Source organism: Lutra lutra, chromosome X (assembly GCF_902655055.1).
Source record: "Lutra lutra chromosome X, mLutLut1.2, whole genome shotgun sequence".
Taxonomy (NCBI): Eukaryota; Metazoa; Chordata; class Mammalia; order Carnivora; family Mustelidae; genus Lutra; species Lutra lutra.
This window is the reverse complement of record NC_062296.1, coordinates 91,448,329-91,472,430: the sequence shown is the minus strand read 5'-3', so window position 1 is coordinate 91,472,430 and position 24,102 is coordinate 91,448,329. Positions and strand designations below refer to the sequence as shown.

Below are 24,102 nucleotides of genomic sequence, written 5' to 3'. Positions count from 1 at the left end.
GGCCACCCAACTCAATTCATTTCCAATTTCTCCACAGACATGAAGAGTATAGGCTTAGCCTTCTCTTGGGTCCATCGGCCCATCGTTTGATGGGCGGTTTCTCAAGCTGCTTTTAATTCTAATGGCTCCTAAAAATCTTTGGCCATTTAATAGGTCTGGTGTGATATGGCTTGGCAATTTTTCAAGATCATAAGTAGTTTTTAAAGTCCCTGCGTATTTCGAAAAACAATCTTTTTAATCACTTTGCTTTCAAGGCCTAATGATCAGGATACAGAATCTCCATGGTAACCAATCTCAGAGAATCTTGGGCTGGCTGTCAACTCTTGCACCGAATCTGCCCGAGCCATTACTGCTTCCCTTGCTGTGTCTTCCAGGCCAGCATTTCCCATACATTAGGCCTAGGCCAACTGCATGACTGCTCACTTGGGTTGATGTTTTCTTGAAAAGATGGTGTAGCAACAATGTTGGTATATTTTCTAAAAGCTATAAACACCATTCTTTCTTTAACGGACATTCAAATTCGCATCCTTGGGGCGCCTGGGTGGCTCAGTGGGTTAAGCCGCTGCCTTCGGCTCAGGTCATGATCTCAGGGTCCTGGGATCGAGTCCCATATCGGGCTCTCTGCTCAGCAGGAAGCCTGCTTCCCTCTCTCTCTCTGCCTGCCTCTCCGTCTACTTGTGATCTCTCTCTGTCAAATAAATAAATAAAATCTTAAAAAAAAAATTTTTAAAAAAAAATTCAAATTCGCATCCTGTAAAATCCAACCCTTTGAAGTGCACAGGTCAGCAATGTCCTAAAGGATATTCACCAGGTTGTGCAACCATCACCTCTATCTCGTTCCAGAACGTGTTCAACATTCCAAACAGAAACCCAGGATCCATTAGCAGTCACTCCCTGTTCCTCCCTACTGCCAGCCTCTGGTGGCCACTAATCTACTTTGTGTCTGAATTTGCCTATTCTGGACAGTTCATATAAACAGCATCATGTCATTTGTGGCCCCTTGTGATGAGCTTCCTTCACTTTTTATTGCTGAACAATCTTGCGGTGTACGGGCAGACACAGTGTGCCTATCCCTTCATCTATTGATGGGCATTTGGTTATTTCCACCATTTTGGCTGTTACAATAATGCTGCTATGGGCATTCATGGACACGTTTTTGCAAAGACATATTTTCACTTCTCTTGAATATGTCCCTAGAGGTGGAATTAACTGAGTCCTACGGTAACTCTATGTTTAATTTTTTGAGAAACCCTCATGCTGTTTTTCAAAGCGGCTGCGCCATTTTGCACTGTCACCAATCGCATAGGAGGTATTCTTGCCAACGCCTGTTATTACCCTTTCCATTGTAGCCATCTTAGCGGGCATGAAACGGTATGCCATTGTACTTTTGAGTTGCAGTTCCCTAAGAGCTCATGAAAGTATCATTCTTAACTAACACAATAACTAATTTCATTTTTTCACATGTTACATTCTACCTCTTCTGCCGTACTGTAAGAGAGTTGCAATTATACTCTCTCTTTTTCAGAAGCAATGGCCCAGAGAGGATGCAGTAAACTTTAGAACAAGATGTCACGCCCCAAAGGTGTGTCTCCAGGATTTGGAAAACTGCTGTCAGAACACAGACTCCCACAAATCACTGACTGGATTCTGATATGAACACACTTTCCCTGCTGCAGGCACCAGACCAGAAGAATCAAAATCCCACTGTGGAAAAATAAGCTCACAATTGTGCAAATGCTGAATGTGTCATGACATGTACCATGCTCAAAGCCTGTTTATTCTGAGATGGCATCTGGCTGAGCCAAGAAATGGAAATGGAGCTTTCTCAGAGAGACAGGGGACCAACTGATCAAAAGCAAATTAAGAAGGAGAAGACAAAAATCTCTACAGAAGCCTTGGCATTAAGCGATGAAATCTGTATCGTGAAGCTCAAGGCCCAGTCAGACTTACTTTCTGCCATCTCTCACTCTCATACTCCCCTCTCGGGGGACTTCTCAAAGTTCCTGGAGCATACTACGTTTTGGTGACCTACAGGTTGTTCCTGCTAGCCAGCGTGCCACCTGCCTTCCTTTTTGTTTGGCCAAAGCTTCCCCATCCACTGGTTTCAGTTTAGACATCCCAGGCGCCCTTAGTCCTTGTACTGGCTTCCTATTGCCGCTGTAAGAAGTCACCACAAACTCTACAGCTTCAAATCAGACACATTTATTCTCTCACTGTTCTGCAGGTCAGAAGTCCCACTGGACTGGGGCTGCACTCCTTCTGGAGGCTCTAAGGGAGAATCTATCTCCTCGCCCTTTTCAGCTTCTAAGGGCTGCCCCATTCCTTGGCACATGACTCCTTCCTCCGTTTTCAAAGCCAGCAGTGGAGCACCTTCAAAACCAAGTCATCCCTCCTCTTCCTCCCTCCCTCTCTCCTTCCCTCCCTCTCTCTCATTCTGTCCCCACATTCCTTCTCAGACTCTGACCCTCCTGCTTCCCTATTACAAGGACTCTTGGAGGGCGCCTGGGTGGGTTAAAGCCTCTGCCTTAGGCTCAGGTCATGATCCCAGGGTCCTGGGATCGAGCCCCACATCGGGCTCTCTGCTCAGCGGGGAGCCTGCTTCCTCCTCTTTCCCTCTGCCTGCTTCTCTGCCTGCTTGTGATCTCTGTCTGTCAAATAAATAAATAAAATCTTTAAAAAAAAAAAAAAAGGACTCTTGGAATGACCCTGGCTCACACAGATAATCCAAGATCATCTCCCACCTCAAGATTCTTAACTTAATCACACCTGCAGGGTGCCTTTTGCCAAGTAAGGTAGCGTAACTATGGGTTCCGGGAATCGGGACATGGACATTTGTTGGGGAGGGGGGCACTGCTCTGTCTACAGTAGTCCTATGATAATGCCACAGCATTCTGAACAGCACAGGGATCTGTTTATTTGAAAGTGTTGCTTTCATAAAAGGGTCGGCACCTCGTGGGGCCATGCCTGCTTGTTCCACATGTCCCTGTGTCACGTGCACAGCCGGTACTTGATAAATATTTGATGATTGCCTAGCTGAGTGGCCAGTTTGGTTTTCCTGGACCAGAGTTCATGGGGGACAGAGGAGGTAGGGTAAGGTTATATTGTAAAAGCCCCTGAAATGACTCGCTAAGCAGTCTGGGTTTCATTCTGTACATACTGAGTCCCAGCAAAGGTTTTTGCTCAGAAAGTTAACATGATTACAAAGCGTCTTTGGAGTAAAAGTCCCATAAGCCAGATGGGTAGAGGGAGAAATTGAAGGCAGGGTGGCCAAGCAGGAAGCCACAGCCAATGAGGACATGGACTAGGCGGCAGCAATGAGAAGGAAGAGCTGGAGAAAGATGTAGGAGCGGGGATACATTCCACTTCAAATCCATTTCAGAATGGAGCAAATGAGAAGTAACCACAGCAGAACTGAGTAACTTATTTGAGAAGACAAGAGAAAGCAGAGGGGAGCACTGGAGATGCCTGCAACCTGGGAAAAGTAAGCAGGTGGAAGAATGGTGGCACCAGGCAAAATTAGGAATGCAGAAAGGGAAGCATGCTCACAGGGAAGGGGGATGACCTGCTCCAATGCAGACATGCAGAACATGAGTCCAGCTGACACTGTGAGCAGACGTCCAGGAGGAAGGCAGAGATGTCAGGAACTCAAACACAACAGGTAAGCATGTCCCCGAGAGGGATGATGGCTCAAGTCGCAAGACTGAATGAGATCATCACAGGAGAATGATTTGAAGGAAAAACAGAGGACTGAGGGGATTGGTGGACAAAGATGAACCAGCACAGAGACAGAAGAACAGGAAGAGACACTGGCATGGAGAGGTGGCAGCTGTGACTCAGGGTGGTGGGCAAAGGCAGAGCAGGAGCACAGGAGGGACAGTGTGGCAATTCTTCTCAGAAGTCCAGCCAAAGACACAAAGAAATGGAAAACTGTTCCATGCTCCTGGATTGGAAGAACAAACATTGTGAAAATGTCTATGCTACCTAAAGCAATCTACACATGTAATGCAATCCCTATCAAAATCCCATCCTTTTTTTTTTTTTCAAAGAAATGGAACAAATAATCCTAAAATTTATATGGAACCAGAAAAGACCCCAAATAGCCAAAGGAATATTGAAAAAGAAAGCCAAAGTTGGTGGCATCACAATTCCAGACTTCAAGCTCTATTACAAAGCTGTCATTATCAAGAAAGCATGGTACTGGCACAAAAACAGACACATAGATCAACGGAACAGAATAGACAGCCCAGAAATAGACCCTCAACTCTATGGTCAACTCATCTTCGACAAAGCAGGAAAGAATGTCCAATGGAAAAAAGACAGCCTCTTCAATAAATGGCGTTGGGAAAATTGGACAGCCACATGCAGAAAAATGAAATTGAACCATTTCCTTACACCACACATGAAAATAGACTCAAAATGGATGAAGGACCTCAATGTGAGAAAGGAATCCATCCAAATCCTTGAGGAGAACACAGGCAGCAACCTCTTCGACCTCAGCCGTAGCAACTTCTTCCTAGGAACATCGCCAAAGGCAAGGGAAGCAAGGGCAAAAATGAACTATTGGGATTTCATCAAGATCAAAAGCTTTTGCACAGTAAAGGAAACAGTTAACAAAACTAAAAGACAACTGACAGAATGGGAGAAGATATTTGCAAATGACATATCAGATAAAGGGCTAGTGTCCAAAATCTATAAAGAGCTTAGCAAACTCAACACCGGAATAACAAATAATCCAATCAAGAAATGGGCAGAGGACATGAACAGACATTTCTGCAAAGAAGACATCCAGATAGCCAACAGACACGTGAAAAAATGCTCCACATCACTCGGCATCAGGGAAATACAAATCAAAACCACAATGAGATACCACCTCACAGCAGTCAGAATGGCTAAAATTAACAAGTCAGGAAATGACAGATGCTGGCAAGGATGAGGAGAAAGGGGAACCCTCCTACACTGTTGGTGGGAATGCAAGCTGGTGCAACCACTCTGGAAAACAGCATGGAGTTTCCTCAGAAAGTTGAAAATAGAGCTACCCTATGACCCAGCAATTGCACTACTGGGTATTTACCCTAAAGATACAAATGTAGTGATCCGAAGGGGCACGTGCACCCGAATGTTTAGAGCAGCAATGTCTACAATAGCCAAACTATGGAAGGAACCTAGATGTCCATCAACAGATGAATGGATAAAGAAGAAGTGGTATATATATACAATGGAATACTATGTAGCCATCAAAAGAAATGAAATCTTGCCATTTGTGATGATGTGGATGGAACTAGAGGGTATCATGCTTAGTGAAATAAGTCAATCAGAGAAAGACAACTACCATATGATCTCCCTGATATGAGGAAGTGGAGATGAAACATGGGGGGTTTGGGGGGTAGGGAAAGAATAAATGAAACAAGATGGGATCGGGAGGGAGACAAACCATAAGAGACTCTTAATGTCACAAAACAAACTGAGGGTTGCTGGGGGGAGGGGGGTTGGGAGAGGGGGACGGGATTATGGACACTGAGGAGGGTATGTGCTATGGTGAGTGCTGTGAAGTGTGTAAACCTGGCGATTCACAGGTCTGTACCCCTGGGGATAAAAATACAGTATATGTTTATTAAAAAAATTTTTAATTTAAAAAAAAAAAAGAAGTCCAGCCAAAGGAGGTCTAAGAACAGTCCTAGAATTGTGGGACCTTCAAGAGAACTGTTTCTGTAAGTAATGGGGATGGAAAAGAGATTGCAAAGGAATAAGGTGCTTGTAGCCACAGACTTTTTCCAGGAGTTTGGCAGTTTATACTGAGAGTCCAGAAGAATTTCCAGGTAGTTCTGCCCTTGGCTTGTCTGAATTTGAGCTTAATCCTTCCAATCCCTGGCTTTAAGGTTACAGCTAGATGCTACCCCAGGTCCTTCTTGAGTCTAAAACTTACTCTTTCCAACCCGCAAATCTCTAAATTCTGGTGAAAGTTCAATCTCCAGGTATCTGAGAAGTTACCTTCACATTATTCTCTACTTATGTTTAAAATTACTTTAGGGATGAACTCTAACAGAGGGATAATCCAAGAGAGAGCATATGAAAGCTGAGTAATTATTTTCCTAATTTGTAACTTCTCACAACATTATGCTGATTTGAGACATAATTCCTTGTAAAACGCCCTTTGTCAATTTCATATGCGAAGCTGTCTTACTCAAATTACTTTCTCTTTGGTGACACCAGTGAGCCTCTATTTTTAACAACAGTATTCATCTCTGCCTACACTTTAAATTTTAATTCCAGTTTCCACCATAATATATTTACCACTCAATTTTTCCCTACACATATATTTAGAAACCCCACATTTTTTTTCTATCCTCAGTATCTTTTGGAAAGGCTTTTTTTTTTTTTTCTCCTAATTCAGAGTTCTGGTCGACATATACTAGAAAAGAAGAAAAAATGACATGAGAGAAAAAGTACTGGAAAGCAAAACCTAGAATTCCGTTTCTTGTATAAAGTAGCACATAACACAAAATTCCTCAACTTCAGCGCTATTGAAATTTCAAGCAGGATAGTTCTTTGCCACAGCAGCCTGTCTTACACGCTGCAGGATCATTAACAGCATCCCTGGCCTCGACCCACCAGATGTAGGTAGCGACCCCATACCCCAGTTCTGGCGACCAAAAACACTGCCAGTATTGCCCCATGTGCTCAGGGTGCAAACTCACCCACAGGTGAAAACCACTAGTCTACAGAGACGAACCCAGTAGTAGTTCAATAATGCCAGGAAACAATTTGCTAAAGTGGAAAAGAAATACAGAAGTATTATGTTTATATGCCAACTCCCATCTGTTTGTAGGATGCTTGGCATGGTTTTCCCATGCCGGCCTCCTCTGAATCTCTGTACCCCCGGCCTGTTTCACTCTGCTAATGCACTATCTCCCACCGCCCCACAGACACCAGACTGATCGCTCTAAAATACATATCTGATCATGTTACACCCTCATGCTTTTAAAACAAATCACCCATTTCTCCCAGTCTCTAGCACAGGGTTTCTCCACCTGGGCACGCCTGACACCGAAGGACTGAGAATGCTTTGCTGTGGAACTGCCCTATAGATCACTGGATGTTTAGCGGCACCCCTGGCTTCTCCCCCACTACATGCCAAGAGCACCTACTGCCGTGGCAAACACACTAATGTCCACAGAAGATGTCCACGCCCTCATCTCTGGGACCTGTGAATATGTTAGGCTCTGTGGCAAAGGGGAGTTAAGGCTGCAGATGGAATTAAAGGCACTCATCAACTGACCTTAGAACAATTAGATCGCCTGGATTATCCAGGTGAGCCCACCGTAATCACAAGGGTCCTTAAGAGAGTCAGAGAGAGAAAGGACTGTGGAAGAGATGCAACAAGGCTGGCTTTGAATATGGAAGAAGGGGGCACTGAAAAAGCAAAGGAAACAGATCGTAGAGCCTTTAGAACTGCCTAGAATCGTAGTCCTGCCAACACCTTGCCTTTAGCCCTGCGAGACCCATTTCAGACTTCTGACCTCCAGAACTAGAAGGTAATAAATTTATGTTGCTCTAAGCCACTAAAACATGTGTTATGGCAGCAATAGGAAATTACTATATCACCACCCCAAAACTGACTTCAGACGTTGCTAAATGTCCCCTGGGGATGAGGTCACCTCCAGGTTGAGAACCATCACCCCACAAAATGTCCAGTCCAAACTCCTGGGACGTGCACAGTGGGGCTCTTCATAATGAATGCTACCCAAACTTTTGAACACTACTATCCAAAACACAGCGAGACATAACCTATGCTCCAGGCATACCAAACTCCCAACTTCAAAAGCACTTTACTCCCTTTCACTTCCTTGCAGATTTAATAACAAGAGGGGCCTTGGAGCGTGGGCCATGAGCTCTGGCCTTCCTGCCATTTGCATCCATGCCCATAGTCAGTTATGATCCCCCAAATATGTGCCTGATTTCTGGTCTCATTAGGTTACTATATAGACAGCCACTTGCTTGCTACATAAAATAAGCCACAGATGTCCTCACCTCCTCCTCCAGACCAGCGCTGCACTCAAGCGCCACTAAGTCCTCTTCGTTGGACACTCTGACGTCACCAACTCCTCTGTGCCTTTGCGCGTCCACTCCTTTCTCTTTCACCAAGGAATCACCTCCCTCCTTCTTCTAAATGGCAGGCACCCCTGAAGATCAAGTTCAAGTGTTCTCTGCACAGTGAAGCCTTCCAAAATTCTCCAAAGCACAATGAATCATCACCCTCCACGCCCCCCACACACAGCCCAGTCCCCCACTGTCCTGATCCTTCTGCACTGTACCTACCGGTCAACTCATCTGTCCTCCTCATTAGACTGTGAGCTCCTTAAGGGCCAACACCATATTTTAGCCTCTCTGTATTTCTGGTACCTAGAGAAATCTTGCACTCGAGAAGTGCTTATGGCAGGAATGAAGAAAAGAAGTCATGGGTAGAAAGAGATCATGTTAATTATGGGTTCTCAAAGCTGGCAAGCTCCTAGTCAGCTATGAGCATAATCCTAGCTCTGATCCGTAAGCATCAGGAGAATGCCAGGGTTGGAAGGAGACCTTACTCCTCTGAGATCAGAATCACGGACAGAGCTGGGCTTCTAAGAACACAAGTTGAGAAGCATGTACCAACTGGGTCACTTACTCCTTTGCCTTCTCTCTTTTTCTACTCAACAGGTATTCTACCCAGCATGTCCATGAATCCATTTTTGTTAAAACAATCCTGAAATACATAGTAAGGAAATATTAATAGAGTCGTAGCTGACTTTGTTTAATACCTCCTGGTTTTAGGCCATAAAATGGCCATTTGGGAGCTCTGAGTGAGCACAAGGCACAGAGCTACAGGCACTTATGGGAAGCTTGGGAGCGGGAGCCACTTTAGGAACAATTTAGTTTAAAACCAGAGAAGCTGCTCAAAGAACTAAGCAGAAATAACTGTGATCCATCACTGGCTAGACCTGAATGAGGGTGAATTCTCAGGTCTGGCTATGGATTCAGTGGAAGATAAACAGAATTGTTCATGAACCATAAGAGGCACGCATGACCAAAGAGAAGTACATGTGGTTTTAGGAGGGGACAAAGGCCTCAGGGAAACTTCATGCCAGCTGAGAGCACTGACGTGGGCACTCGCTGCATAGCCAGCATGAGGAGCTCACATTCAACTCACTGGTGCAGTGGTTCTCAGTCGGGGCCATTCTGTCCCCCACAGAACATTCGGCAGTGTCTGTCGACATTTGTCACTGTCACACTGGTGGGGAGGAGTGCTACTGGCATCTAGGGGGTAGAGGCCCAGGACACTACTAAACATCCTACGAGGCACAGGATGGCCTCTACCACAAAGACTCACCCAGCCATAACTGTCAACAGCGCAGAGGTCGAGAAACCCTGAGCCAGAGCAACCAGGAAAAGCAAAGCAACCCAAGTACCCCTCCAGAGCCCACGTGAAGTAACCTTGCAAGGTGTCCATTTGCTGGGCTTTTGACATTATTGATAAAGAGTTGCTTTTAGGAGAGATGAGCCAGCTCGTTTGCAAGTGAGAAGGAGAAGCAGTGCCCAACCGGATGAATTTCCTTGGTTTTTGAGACGGTTCCAAAGCCTTAAACCTTTGAAAGGTGATCTAGGCCATTAAATCCCAGACCCAGGGGTTAAACAGGATATCTGGGCCTCTACTAAACAAAACCAGCCTTGGACCTTCCTTCCATCCAGTCACTCCATGTCTGCCTTGAGACTCAAGAAATTGTGCGTGCACACACACACATACGCCCACGTGAACACTTGATGAGAAAATGTTCTTTTGCTAGACGGCTATGTACTAAGTTTTAACCAGTGCAAAGAGGTGCAAGTTATGGTAGCCAAGCTAAGCCAACTGCCCAGATACTGTACAGAACAGTGAAAAGCCACCGCTATTGCCGCAGTTCCCATACTTGCCCATTGAGGATGAGATTTTAGTGGATAAGAAGATAATTTCTAACCAGCCGTGATCCTCTATAGCAGAAGACCTTTTGGTCATAACAGCAACAGCATCTGGATACTATATTTCAAGTATGTACAGTTGTTAAGAAAAGCAGAGACATTCTTAATGATGCAATCGGGTTTAAACGTGAACATCAGCGGCCGTCCACTCCAAGAATCTGGCTTGCTTCTGCATTTCTCTCTCCTCTCAACTCACAGGATTGGTCTGATAATGTGTGCTTCTGTTATATAGCAGGAATTCAGCCCCTTTTAAAGACCAAGAGAAATTCAACATCTAGATATTTTATCCTCTTCCTAATGCTGAGTTCCCTGGTTTGGAGAGAATCTCTTGTTCTCTGACTTGACTTTTCTTTCTACTGCCTATCTTCCTCAGGAAAATAGGCAGAACAGTCAGCAGAGTTTGTTAGTTTTTGTAATCCATACTCCCCACCCAACAGCAAGTTACTTTGACATAATAACCAATATTTTATTAATATGTGATACTAATGTTTCTGATTAATACTGTTGATTTTTCTAAGACAGTCTATTAAAAGCCAAAATTTCATAGTTATCTCATGGTAACAGAGCGAGGTATGATCTTGGATGCTATTTTCAAACTGTTTTTCTTGATTGCGTTTCCTTTATTTAGTCCAAATCTCCAGCAATTACATGGTATTTCATTTCATTTCTGTAATTCTAACTGTACTTTAAAATATTTAATTACAACTGATGGAATCTCCCTTCCCTTATGGAAAGAGATCCAAGGCAAATCTATAGAATTTGTGAACTGAAAGAGATTGGAAGTTGTTCATTTCTAAAACAACTACTATTTACTCCCTAAAAGCATGCTGCCTTCCAAGTACCCATCGACCACAGTTTCCCAAGAGCTCTAGTCTCCATTCTTCTTAACCAGACAGCAAACATTTTAAAGGTACCAAATAGCTCCCTCTCAGTTCCCTGTTTATTAAAGATTCCCGATTTGCATATATTTCACTAACTAGTAGTTGTCCTTAGTGGAACTTGGGCATATTTCCATGATCTCTCATAGCCTGAGCAGAGATTCTTTTTCGCCTAGATTAGACTAGTACTCAGTATCATAGATTCCTGAAATTAGACCTGTAGGGAGAAGAAAAGATCAAACTAGAGAATTCTAGTATTTACTCCCCATACCACCCAAACACACACACCTACACACACACACACACACACACACACACACAACAGCACCCTCCAGAATAATGTTTCTGAATTCTCTGTAGAGCAACCAGATGGCAGACATATTTCAAAACACATTACATCCAATCCTTATAAGAGCACAGGAATTAGATCATTTGAGTTCTGAAAAATATCCGCAGTGCATGAAGGGATCAGACGACCCTCTGAAATCGCCCACAGCACAAACAGGAAAGCACATCAGCTCTCCCTGCAGCTCCCACCACTGCTCCAAAGTGAAGCCAAGAAGTCCTAACAAGACACACATGGGTGGCCACTAGGGACATCCCATTTCCAGGCACCATTTAACCGGCCAAAGAGGGACAGCCACACCATGGAAATCTCTCAATGGGTCCCTGGTGCTGTAAACGTGATGGAATTAAACAAATGCCCAGGTGTCCAGCCTTGGGCCATGAGAATGCACAGCACGGGACCCTACCTACCTCGGACTTCCACACAACGTAGGGGTGGCTGTGGCTGTTGGGGGGGGACTGGAACTTCCTCTGCTGGAGCCACCTCCTGGGAGAAGTGAAGATGCCATTAGGGCCACCCCCGGAGGAGCAGAGGATGGCGCTGCGGCCACTGCCAGGCCCAGCCAGGACTGAAGGCAGGTCCCAGGCCATGCTCTTCTTGAGGCCACCGCGACCCAGGGGGACCTCATAGTCAAAGTGAAAACTGCCAGAAGGCGACTTCTCCTGCGGGGTGCTTGGCGTGGAGAAGGATGAGCAGAGGGGTCTAGGGGGTGGGAGTCGGTTGGCCCGGGGATGTGGGCCCCTAGGGGAGGACGCCGAGCGCGGGCCGAGACCCTCGGCTGGGGGCAGCGGGGAGCAGAGGCGGCCCCCGGTGGCCCCCCGGGAGCTGCCCTCCACGCCGGTCTCGCCCCCGCAGCCACGGATCAGGGCCGGGTCCAAGCTGCGGGTCTGGCGCAGCTTTCTCTTGGAGAAGCCCTTGGCCGAGGTCGAGCCACCCGAGGCCGGCGAGGAGCAGGAGAAGACACTGTGGAGTAGGCTCTGCGCGGACATCCCGGCGTGACTGTGCCTAAGGGCCACCCTCTTCCCGCTCCCGGGACGCTGGCGATTTGGAGCCGGGAAAGGAAGGGGGCTCAGACTGGGCTGCCAGGCGGTACTGGCCCGAGGCTGGCCGAGGGCGGTGGAGGGCAGTGCCCGGCTCACGCGCCACCAGCGCGCTCCAAGTGCCCCAGCGGGTGCAGAAGCAGAAGATCCATCACCGGCCTTCTAGGGAAAGAGGTCGGATGGCCTCCTGTGGCCACTAGAACTTTCCCCCAGAGCCCAAGTCGCGAAAGGGGTGAGGAAGAGGAGGAAGGTCAGGCGCTCTCTGGGTCCCCAGCTCCAGCCCGCCAGCGCCACTCCCCCTTCCCAGCCGAGGCAGGACACGCCGCGCTCCCGCTCGCTGGCTCTGGACAGCCTCGAAGTCTTCAGCAAGCTCCTCCTCGCGCCCTAAGAACGGTCCCGAGGGCTGAGGAGGAGGCCTCGTGGGCGTGCGCTCAGGGCGCGTCCCTCTGTTGCGCTCCCCGCCGCTGCGAGAGGGACTTCCTCCGGCTCTGAAGTTGGGCGCCCGAGCTGCGCCTGGGCTGTACGGTCCTTGTGCCCCGGCCCCTGAAGCTGCGCGTCTGGTCTCCACTTGGCTGCTGTGCCCACTCCTCCGACTGGCTAGGTGCGAGAGTGTCTCCAAGCTCCAGGATCCCTCGGGGTGCAAACCTTGCTACGAAGTGGGGACACGGACCGGACCACGCTGCGCCTAGGGCCTCCCAAGAGCTGAGTGGCTACGGTGGGAGAGAATTCTTGGCTGCGCTCAGGGAGCTACGGAAAGAGCCCCAGGGGCGAGTGTCTAAGCCCCACCGGATAAAGGCTCTGGATCTTCGCAGCCCAGCTGCGGGCCCAGAGCTGGAGCGGAGCTGTCCCCGCACGCTCACGCTGGAGGCAGAGGGAAGGGGGTGGGCGGGACGGGTAGGGCGGGAGGGAAGCCAGGTCTGGAGCTGGGGCGGAGCCAAGAGCAGGAGAAAGCAGAACGTGGAGTTTTCCAGGCGCCAAACCCGGGAGCCGCGCTGTGAGAGCGCAGCTTGCTGCTGATACCGGGTCTCCAGGGGAGATAGCTAGTGAGGACGGAAGTTCGGACCTTCTCCCTGTCCCCCCTCCCCCAGATAGAGGGGGCGCCAGCACCACTCACGTTTCTGGAAAGGAAAGGAAGTGTCAGATTGCACCCCACCCACTAGTGTCAGATGGGCAGCCCAGGACGGTTGCTCTAAAGTTGGGAGTTAAATCTCCTGTCCTCCTTTTCCAACCCCTACAGCTTTTTTTTTTTTTTTTTTTTAAGGGCAGATTTCAGTTCAAAAGCAGTGGCTGCAAATGAACGGGCTGGAGATGGGGACCTACTATGGAGGTGGGGGGAGTCCTGGTCCAGTAAGGGTCATGTGTGAATGTATTCGAGGAGGATGGGTGAGTGAGAGGCAGGCGCCCAAAGCAGCGTCCGCCCAGAGGCTTCGGAGATTGGCGCTCCCGAGTGATAGGTCTCCGGGTTCGGCTCTCGGACGCCTCTGGGCGAAGTGCACAGCGGCCACATTCCTGGGAAGCTGAAGAAAGCTGGCGATGTCAATGTTCCTCACTTGGAAACGAGTCTGGAAGCAGCTTTTCCAGCTACTGTCCAACCCCTGGAATCTAAAAAGCTCGAAGCCTCACCGGCCTCCTAGCGGGCTTTGTGATGTAACTTTTAGGTTTTGCAACACAACTTATAACCTCCTGGACAGGGGAGCAGAATGTTGGAAATGCCTACATACTTTTTTTTAACTATGTTCATGTGTCCTCTTACCACTTCAGGGGGAAGAAAATTATATATGAATGTAAAGGTAACTTTTCTCTACCATTTATTGTATTAAAGAAAAAAAAAACTTACAATGAACTTACAAACGCAGGTGTTTGGCACAAATGTTCACCTTGCTGTGGGTATGTAAGAATTGCCCAACTTTGATTTTGGAAGATTTCTTTTACTCCATATAAAATTTTCAGGGGAAAATTTTGTCTTTTTCAAAAGTATGTTTGGTGTTCCTAGATATCCGACTATCTAGGAAAGAGGTACTTCATGAAATCTAACAGAAGAATCCAAGGCCTCCACAAAAGGCTTCATTGGGCCCCCAGGATCTCTGTTACACAGGTTTTTGTAAATGTGGTGGGACAGACTGTATCCAGGGAGTGTCTTCTGGTAACTTTATGACCTATCTGTTGCCTGAAGGCACAGTGAGTTACAAATTCCCCAGGACTCTCACCGCTGTCAATCGCTTAGCACACTGAGACTGAAGTATTTCCACTAGCTGATGATGACGTGTGTATGGAGAAGCACAGCATTTAAAGTCGCTTACTTCCCTGTCTGACTACATACACCAAATTACATTTGGGGGATTGTTGGCATTTGCTCTCTTCCCCCCTCAAACAAGTCACATTGGAAGTAAAAGAAGGAAGGTCTTGTCTGCCCTTTCCTTTCTTAACAACACCCTGTAACTTGTCACTAATAATGAAAACACTGACGATCTCTACCATTCAGACACCATTGCATGGAATTGGTTATGCCTCACTGGATCTTGGCATTTGAAGTAGATGGTTAACAAAGTCCCACTTCACAGAACCTCTTATAACTCAAGGTGGTTGAGCAAATGTAATTTATGGTTCATATATATTCTATTCCTCTAAACCCGTATGATGACCATGGAATTGAAAATGCAACCCTGCCATGATTATGTCAGGCTTCTAAGAATGTGCTCTAGATACAAAGTCATATATATTCCTGCTTATGGATGTTGAGAACCAATGAGTGGAAGGACTCCTCTACTGGTACTGGGGGCTTGGGGCAGACACATCCAGTTAATTCATCATCTTGTTTCTTTTTTTTTTTTTTTTTCATCATCTTGTTTCCAATGGGTCTTGACCCTCTATTAGCCTGAAGCTTGCCTCACTGTGGGAAACAATGAATAAATTGTTTTATATATTCATAAAATTAACTTTGGGCTCCTTTTTCAAACCCCAGTTTAAGCATGTGAGCTTTTAAAACATGGGGGGAAATGTAGTGGTACTTGTAGAAAGAAAGCATTCATAAGAAAATTATTTGGATTTTTAAAATATTTTTGAACTATTTTGATTTCCAGCCTGACTGCTAGCTATTAGGTTTATTTTGTAGTCATTGTGGTTTGTGGCATATTTATTCATTCCTAGTTAAGGCATCCGATTTTACTCTTATTTGTTATATAATCCCTTTGCTTATACAGACCCAACTCACATTGGCCTTTCTGATTGACTGCCATCTGGATTAAGGAAGATCTGGGTTTCATTTAACAATTTCAAAAATGGCTAGTCGTGTTACATGCTCCCCAGAATCTTTCTTGCAATTCATCAGCCTGCTTCATAAGCAATATAACCAGTAGTGTAGAAATAAATGGCTTTTAAATATATATACTTTAAAAATCAGATCTCAGGACTTTGCTCCTTTACGAGGGCATTTGCTATTGAAAAGTAGTGTCCACGTTTGTTTATTTCTTTCCCTCAGAACCAAAGTTAATCAAAGCCTTAGGATACCTGCTATTAAAGGGTAGCACAGTCTGTTCACTCTTCATTCCCCATTATAATTATCTTAGAAATTCAGTATAAAAAATATATCCCATCTGGTCATGGCACAAGAATATTCTAATGAAAGTTCTAGAGTCCTTGGTCTGACATCAAGGTATCCCATTATCAAGGACCCTAGAATACTCATCAGTTTCCTTTGTGTTCCCTTGAGATGTTGTTCTACAAACACATACATCTTCCTACCAAAGGATATATTCTGTTAAACCTAAATTTCCCTTTTCTTAACTTTATCCCTTGACATTTTTCTTATCTCCAGCCAAAATTCCTCTTTCCCCTTGGTGTTTAGACCCTCAAACTATTTGTAGATTTTTATCATGCCCCTTGGGTCTGACTCTGTGGTTTGGCTACACTATAAAGTTCATATTTTGCTGTAAAACCATCATTGTAGATGATCTCCTCTGGATTTCCTCCAGTTGCTCATTTCTTTTCAGTTCTGATGTCTAATGTTCTAGGTTGGGGCATCCTCTTTTGCCCTTGTTTGTTATATAATCCCATTGTTTATATCGTCCCAAATCACATTCAACTTCCTGATTGATTACCATATAATATTTCAGATTTCTATATGATTGGCTCCCAACGCTTAGTCAGCATCACTGACTTTTGCTTCATTCTGCCTGTGACTCTCAAACTGATTGTGAGCCCTCTGATATCATTTCTACATTTTTAGTGGTATCTAGGGTAAACAGTTCACAGCACCTCACTTTCTCATAGAGGAAGCCCAGAGTTCTGTCTCTAAGTTCCTGAAACATGAAAGGGGGGACAGGTTTTTAATCTATGTGATGTGGAATATATGAGAACTTTACAGGACTTAAGAATGCTAGTTACATTAAATAACCAGACTGCTCCATACTCAAACTGCTTGATTGTAAGCTAGGAATTTTTTGCAGCTGAACTAAGACCATTTCTTCTGAGTCCTATTCTAGCATCTCCCTGAATGAATATAATTGCCCAGTCACTTAAACTACCATTGATGGATGTCAGTGGAGGTAAATCTAGAGGCACAGGATAATTCCATATGGGTAAGATTAGCAAAAACTCACTGTCTTAAACATCAACCCAGCATTGAGGAAGAGTGATCATTTTCCAAACATGAAAATATTGTCAGGGCACCTGTGTGGCTCAGTTGGTTAAACATCTACCTTTGGCTCAGATCATGATCTCAGGGTCTGGGGACTGAACCCACTTTGGGCTCCCTGCTCTGTGGGGAATCTGCTTCTCCCTTTGCTTCTGCCGCTCCCCCACTCGTGCTTTCTTTCTCTCTTTCTCTCAAATAAACTCTAAAAAAAAAAAAAAAGAAAAGATTGTCATAAATATTCCCTAGAAGGTGAATTTAATGATTTGCAAGGTAGAAGGACATTTGAGAGCTTAAATCATAATCTATACTATGATGTGAGAAGACTAAGACATAAGTTCCACTCTCCAGCTTAGAGAAAAATATTCTATCACCAAAAGAAATATTCAGGGAGGGAAAATCTTCACACAACCACTAAAGGGAAAGAGCACTGAACATATCTATACCATTTGTTAACTTGAATTTAGTGTTGTACTCAAGGTCACTTATTCAAACAGCGTGGTCCTGACCTTTTTAATCATAACAATATAATAACTAACACTTGTTGGAACTTACTACATGGCAAGTGCTGGGCTGAAATCATGCATGCCCTATTGAAATCGACAGACAGACACACACACACACACACAGAGTTAGAATACTTAACCCCCAATTTTATAAATGAAGAAAACCAAGACCTGGAACAGTCCCACAGGTCACCCCCTGGTTAGGTGGCAGAGCTAGTATTCAGATCCATGTCACCTAACCTTAACCTCTAACTCTTGCAGGACTAGAACTGCAGATTAAGAAGCCCTTCATTTTGGAGGTGCTTTGAGATCCCTTCTGGATGGATTTCAATTTGTTGTTTTCCCATCTAGCCGTGTGACCTTGTGCACATCATTTCATGGCTCTTGATCTCACTTCCCCATCTGCAAAATCACATCTACTTCGGAAGGCTGTAGAAATGGGGTCGGGGGACCACTGTATGCAGCATGCTTAGCAAAGGGCATTCCAGATAGAAGGAGCACAACGACAGGAGTTACAACTGTAATCTATACAAAATCTATACATTCTAAATTACTTTATGAATCCAAATATATTGAATGACCAACAAGCTCTAATATGAGTTCACCTGGCCTAACACCCAAAAGACCTATCCAAATCTTTCCAATATGCTAATGAATCATTTAAAATTATTTGAAAAAGAATTGTGGTTGACTCTGAATAGTCATAGCTGGGATTTTCACCACTCCCCCAAGTTTTAGTGAGGTGCTATCAATACCAACTAAACAATACCAACATAGCCTTTCAAGGTAGGGCACTTGAGGGGCGCCTGCATGGCTCGGTGGGTTAAAGCCTCTACCTTCATCTCAGGTCATGATTTCAGGGTCCTGGGATCGAGCCCCGCATTGGGCTCTCTGCTCAGCAGGGAGCCTTTTTCCCCTCCTCTCTCTCTACCTGCCTCCCTGCCTACTTATGATCTCTGTCTGTCAAATAAATAAAAACTTTTAAAAAAATGGTAGGGCACTTGAGTTAAATGAAGGACAATTTGGGATTGTCTGTATTCAGAGAGGAGTGTAGGAAATGTTTTGCCTCCTACTACATTTATATACCTAAAAGCCAGGTTTTTTGGCTCAACTTCACATTGCCCAGAACTAGAAACATGAACCCTCTCTCTCTAAAAGAGGCATGCAGCTGAGGTTTGAGGTATGATCTCAGGATCCTGGGACGCAGTCCTGTGTCAGGCTCCAAACAGTGCAGAGTCTGCTTAAGATTCTCTCCCTCTCCCTCTGCCCCCACCTAAAATAAGTAAATAAACCTTAAAACAAAAAAAAAGAAGAAGGCAAGTTCCAGTATGGACTTGAAAGAATCTTCCAACATCAAATCCTAAATGTATGACCATCAGCACTTTCGGTTTTGGCTTTGAAACTTGATCTCAAGAGACTTTCAATAATAATACAAGTTGGCTGACAACCAAATTCTGTTTCAATTTATAAAAATGTTATTTTTTAATTTATTTTGGGTGGGACAGGCAGGGGGAGAGGGACAGAATCTTTATTTGTTTGTTTTAAGATTTTATTTATTTATTTGACAGAGATCACAAGCAGGCAGAGAGGCAGGCAGAGAGAGAGGAGGAAGCAGGCTCCCCGCTGAGCAGAAAGCCCGATGTGGGGCTTGAACCCAGGACCTGGGATCATGACCTGAGCCGAAGGCAGAGGCTTTAACCCACTGAGCCACCCAGGCGCCCCGAGAGGGACAATATCTTAAGCAGACTCTGTGCTGAGCATGGAGCTAATGCTGGGCTCCATCTCACGACCCTGAGATCATGACCTGAGCCGAAACCAAGAGTTGGTGGCTTAACCAACTGTGCCACCCAGGCACCTCATCAGTTTATAAACATTTTGAACACACACTTTGTGCCAGTAGCATTCCTTCTTTGTTTTGCTTTCTCCTGTCTTTACAGGTAAAGGTGCACTTGGAGTCTCAAAGTAAGTTAATTTTACCTAAACCTGCTATATGGCTCAGCTGTACTTACTTTCTTAGTTTTTAACATCTTCCCATAGCATGTTTTAGACTACTTTTGAGGATGAAGAATTAAGTAATCGGGTAGCTCAGTCAGTTAAATGTCTGTCTTCAGCTCAGGTCCTGAACCCAGGGTCATGGGATCGAGCCGTGCATCCCCCCATCAGGCTCCCAGCTCAGCGGGGAGCCTGCTGTTCCCTCTCCCTCTGCCCGCCTCCCACCCCCGCCCCAGGCTTGTGTTCCTGCTCTTTCTCTCTGTTTCTCAAATAAATAAATAAAATGTTTTTTAAAAATTAGGTAATAATGTAAATGACTTTTAATATTTTGTTACTCTAAAATTTTCATTATCTAAGCATTTTTCAATATTTTTAATTTTTAAAAGTAAACAATGTAAAATTTTTTCCTCTGAAATTTTCATTTTCCCCAGAATCCTGACTTCTCATCATTGAATGGAAACAGGAAAACCTATTTGCCCAACATTTTTTCTAGTGACAAGACAGGGTGGGGCATGGGAGGGGAAAAAGAAAAACAGCTGGTACTGTGCCTAGGGTGTATATTTTTTCTCATCTACTTTACTGAGGAATAATCTAGATACAATAAACTGTGCCAATGAGTTCTGACAGCTGTAAATACCTATGAAACCACCAGCACAATCAAGTCCAGAACATTCCCATCACCTCCTGGGTTAGTTCTCATTAATGTTCCATGAACACTGACAACTAGATTTTACACCATGTAATGGTTGAATTATGCCTTCAGTCAATATATAGAGGGAGGGAGGGAGGGCTAAATAGAGAACAGAGCTTTTTGCTTCTTGTAGTGGGTCAGATTATGTCTCCGCAAAAGACATGTCCAAGTCCTAATCCCTGGTACCAGAGAATGTGACCATATCTGGAAATGGGGTCCTTGCAGATGCAATCAAGTTAAGATTAGGTCAGACTGGATTAGGGTGGGACCTAAAATGACTGGTGTCTTTATAAGAGAAAAGAGCGGGTGATTTGGATACACACACACACACACACACAAAAGGTGAAAATGGAGGCACAGATCAGAGTGCTACATCTACAAGCCAAGAAACACCAAAGACAACCAGAAGCTGGAGAGAGGCATAAAACAGATTCTCTGAGACTCCAGAAGGAACTAATCCTTCTGACACCTTGATTTCAAACTTCTGGCCTTCTTAACTGTGAGAGAATAAATTTCTGTTGTTTTAAGCCACCCACTTTGTAATAATTGGTTGTATTTCTTAAGCATGGCATGCCACGGCTTGGTTCTCGCTGTAACAATTTAATAAAACCCAGAACCAAGAAATTCGTTGAACAAAAAGCAATCACAGAGAATTTAAAAATAAGGCAAGAGAAGAGCTACTGAATGGTTCCAAGTACAGTCACATCCTTGCCACAGCAGCAGCTAAGCTGCAGCTGGGTCCCATGCCTGGTTCTCACCCTCCTTCAGGATGGAGTTCAGTTCACTTTTCCCCTTTGGAACCTTCTGTCCTTCCATGCATTTGTTTCAAGAAAGGTGTTGGGGCTTGGTTTTGTGAACTGGTCAGCAACACACAGAAGTGTATCACTAGCTCAAGCCCAAAAGAGACACTCAAACTTGGAGGGCTATGAGGCTTTCGATTACCTTCTTTGGTGCCTAATGCACTCTTCATTTAAGGCACTGAGCACAAACCTGGGATCCGAGCAAGTTCAAATGCCAGAAGAGGCCTGGAAAAAAAAAGCCCTTTAAAAGGACAGATGGGAGCTGATCAAACTCTTCAACAGGCATGGAGAGCCAGTGCCCAGTAAGGTTTCGCTAGAGAAAACCTCTAGGGACCCAGTTGAAAAAAGCAGAGCTGCTCAAGTTCATAGCTGCATGCCCTTCATTTGCCTTCTGTACGATTTATTGGGAATTCCTTGGGTATTTTTCACAGTTCACTGCTTTGTGGCATGACACAGATTAGAGACATACCAAAGAACTCCCACCCCCTTTAAAGACACAGGAACGAAAATAAGACACTCACAGGTTGTAATAAGCAAGGTGTGGATCCGGGAGCTAAATTTAAGGGGTTTCCCCCTTTAAAATAGAAATGGCTTCAGAAAGCAGAGCTATGGAGTTGCCAGATGCAGACTGCGGGAAGTCACTGAAGGTTTACACAGCAGTGAGGGAAAGCAGCTGCTTTTCCCAGATCTAACTTTTAGTACAGGATTGGCCACTAACTAGAGCAGTCAACTACCCTTGTGCAAGAGAAATCTGTATTCGCCTTCCTGGTCTCAACTTCAAAGTCACTCTTCATGAGGAGCTCTCCCTGCCTATTCCTCCTGCCTCAGCTAAGTTAGGTCCCCGTTACATACTCTTTGACTCACACACTTTTCCTTCGTCATAGCACTTGCCAACAGAACGGTAATTACATGGTATTCATTAGCGCAGTCGTGTATGTTCAAGCTCTAACAGCCCCAAGATCATGAGTTTCATGAAGCAGGAGCCATGACTGATTGGTCTTCCCTCGTATGCCGAGTGCTGAAACAGCTCAGATCACGTAAGAATAAGGGCTCAATCCATAATCATGTATCAGCCCCTGTCCCCTCATCTGGGATCTGGCTCTTTGGGTCCCTGCTGTCTCTTGCCTTCTGTGTCTCAGAAAACTTGGAATTATCCTCAGGGCATCACAGGGAGATATCTCTGTTGATCTGACTTGTTGTGAAAGGACAGAAATAAGCAATAATGATGTAGGCGTCTCTTTATCAAAACTGTTGCTATTTTGTTAAACGCATGGCCTCTAAATTGGACATCTCCAACTTTGACTCCTAGGGTTGTGTGTGTGTGTGTGTGAGAGAGAGAGAGAGAGAGAAAGAGACAGACAGAGACAGACAGACAAACCAACTAACCAACCTTGGGTAAAGTTATTTAATTCTTCAGAGATTCAATGTTTCCTCTGATACAGGGAGTTTATAACTCTAAGATGTAAACCATTTATTACATTTTCCAACACAGAACACACACATAATAACTGTTCCCTATTATTAATAAAATTTACTAGCATGAATTATAAAGTATACAGTATGGCTTATCGAGGCTTGTCTATCTCTACGTACCATCATGAAATCAAACACCTAATAACAGTAATAGTAATAATAGCCAATCCTTCATACACATTAAGTGCTTCACCAAGTACTTTACATGGGTTATCTTATTTAATGCTCACAACTTGATGAGATATTTATTGTCTTCATTGCCCAATGAGGAAACTGAGTCTCTAAGAGGTTACAGACTTGCCTAAGTGAGCTAATAAGTGGTAAAGCCAAGATTTTCCCAACATAGCTGATCAATGACAGAGCCAGTAAGTTCATCTCAGACACACAATGCTAACTGGGTTTATAAAATATGTTCTATGGAATATGTGTGACAAATTTTAAAAAGGTCACGTTAATGTCCCCATTCACATGATCTAGACCACATGCACAGGACTGGAGGCATCTGGGTCTGGGGGTCAGATGTGGAAGAAGCGGGGAAGGCAGGCTTAATATTTCCCAAGCACCTATTCTGTGCCAAAAACTCTGCAAAGATGATTCCTACACAACTTTGCTAAAATGTGAACGTTCTTATTCCCATCTCCACCATGGTGAAATCACCATAAACCAGTGATCTACACCCACATTTGTCTAACATCCAAACCTACTCACTTCCCACTACACTTCATGAATGTCGAATCTGGCTTAAAAAGATCATGGTCATCATAAAACCTGAACGGGAATGTCATATCCCTAACTTGAACTTACACTTTGTCCTTTCTAAATGCAGATGGAAATTAGACAGCGATAGCTCTGTGTTTCTTATGCATATTTTCACTTATTAAAGGAGTTCTAGCCTTCTTTCCTCCAGGGTAAGTCTTCAAATTTTTGTTTTCTGGTATCACTGCTTTGTTTTAAACATTTTCTTCTGGACATTTTTTCCCTTACTGCATATCCCTCTTAAATTGTGAAGCCCCAAACTGGACACAGTGCTCTTATATGGGACATATTCAAGCTGTGTTTAGTTTGATTTATGTATGCCAAATAAGAAGTTGAGTAGAAGGCTTTTATTCACATTTTATGACCTGCCTGATATGTGTAGGATGATAATAAGTTCATCAAATTCTTGTTATCTATAAAGTAAAAGGAAACCAATCCTACCAAATTGGGTTATGAGAAATAAGTTGCTAAATTCCCTTTTATTATTCAGAACAGCTCCTTCTGCCCAAATGAGTTCTCATCAATGGAAAGTCAGTATCTTGAGCCAGATGATCCTTGGGGCATTTCCAAATTGCATGCTGTAGCAAAAAGTATCTTTCTAAATGGAGATTGATCTGATAAAGCAGAGGGCCAAGAAAGTATCTATTTGGCTCAAGCATGTGACACAACGTGGATCATTAAGATAATGGAAAAAGTGTGTTTAAACTACTTGAGAGCCTGACTAGAAGAAATGTGATCACATAAACCTTTTATTCAAAAGTCCCAAACTTAAAAAAAAAAAACAATAACAACAACAACAACAACAACAAAAAACCCCACACACAACCTGTATTGATAGTAAGCCCTTACATCTCAGCACCTGCTAAAGGCAGTCTTCTATGCATTCAGTATGTCCTCAAGTCTGCACCCCTCTCCCTAGTTGTCAGCGCCTCCACCAGCAACGAGACTCACACAAGTAGAAGAAACACAACATCTAATCTGCTTGAGAAACGGAGAAAGC

General features: G+C 44.5%; 1 protein-coding gene across 2 annotated transcripts in view; it reads right to left on the bottom strand.

The window, feature by feature from the left end:
- Window positions 1-13,130, bottom strand: part of ARHGAP6 (Rho GTPase activating protein 6) — a 488,327-nt gene extending 475,197 nt beyond the window's left edge. Inside the window, exon 1 of one of the 2 annotated variants that reach the window (XM_047715475.1) lies at window positions 11,625-13,130. In XM_047715475.1, coding sequence (XP_047571431.1) covers window positions 11,625-12,203 — 579 coding nt within the window. In that variant the 5' untranslated portion in view covers window positions 12,204-13,130. The remainder of the gene's footprint in view (window positions 1-11,624) is intronic. The other variant, XM_047715474.1, reaches the window with a different exon arrangement.
- Window positions 13,131-24,102: the final 10,972 nt, after the last annotated feature.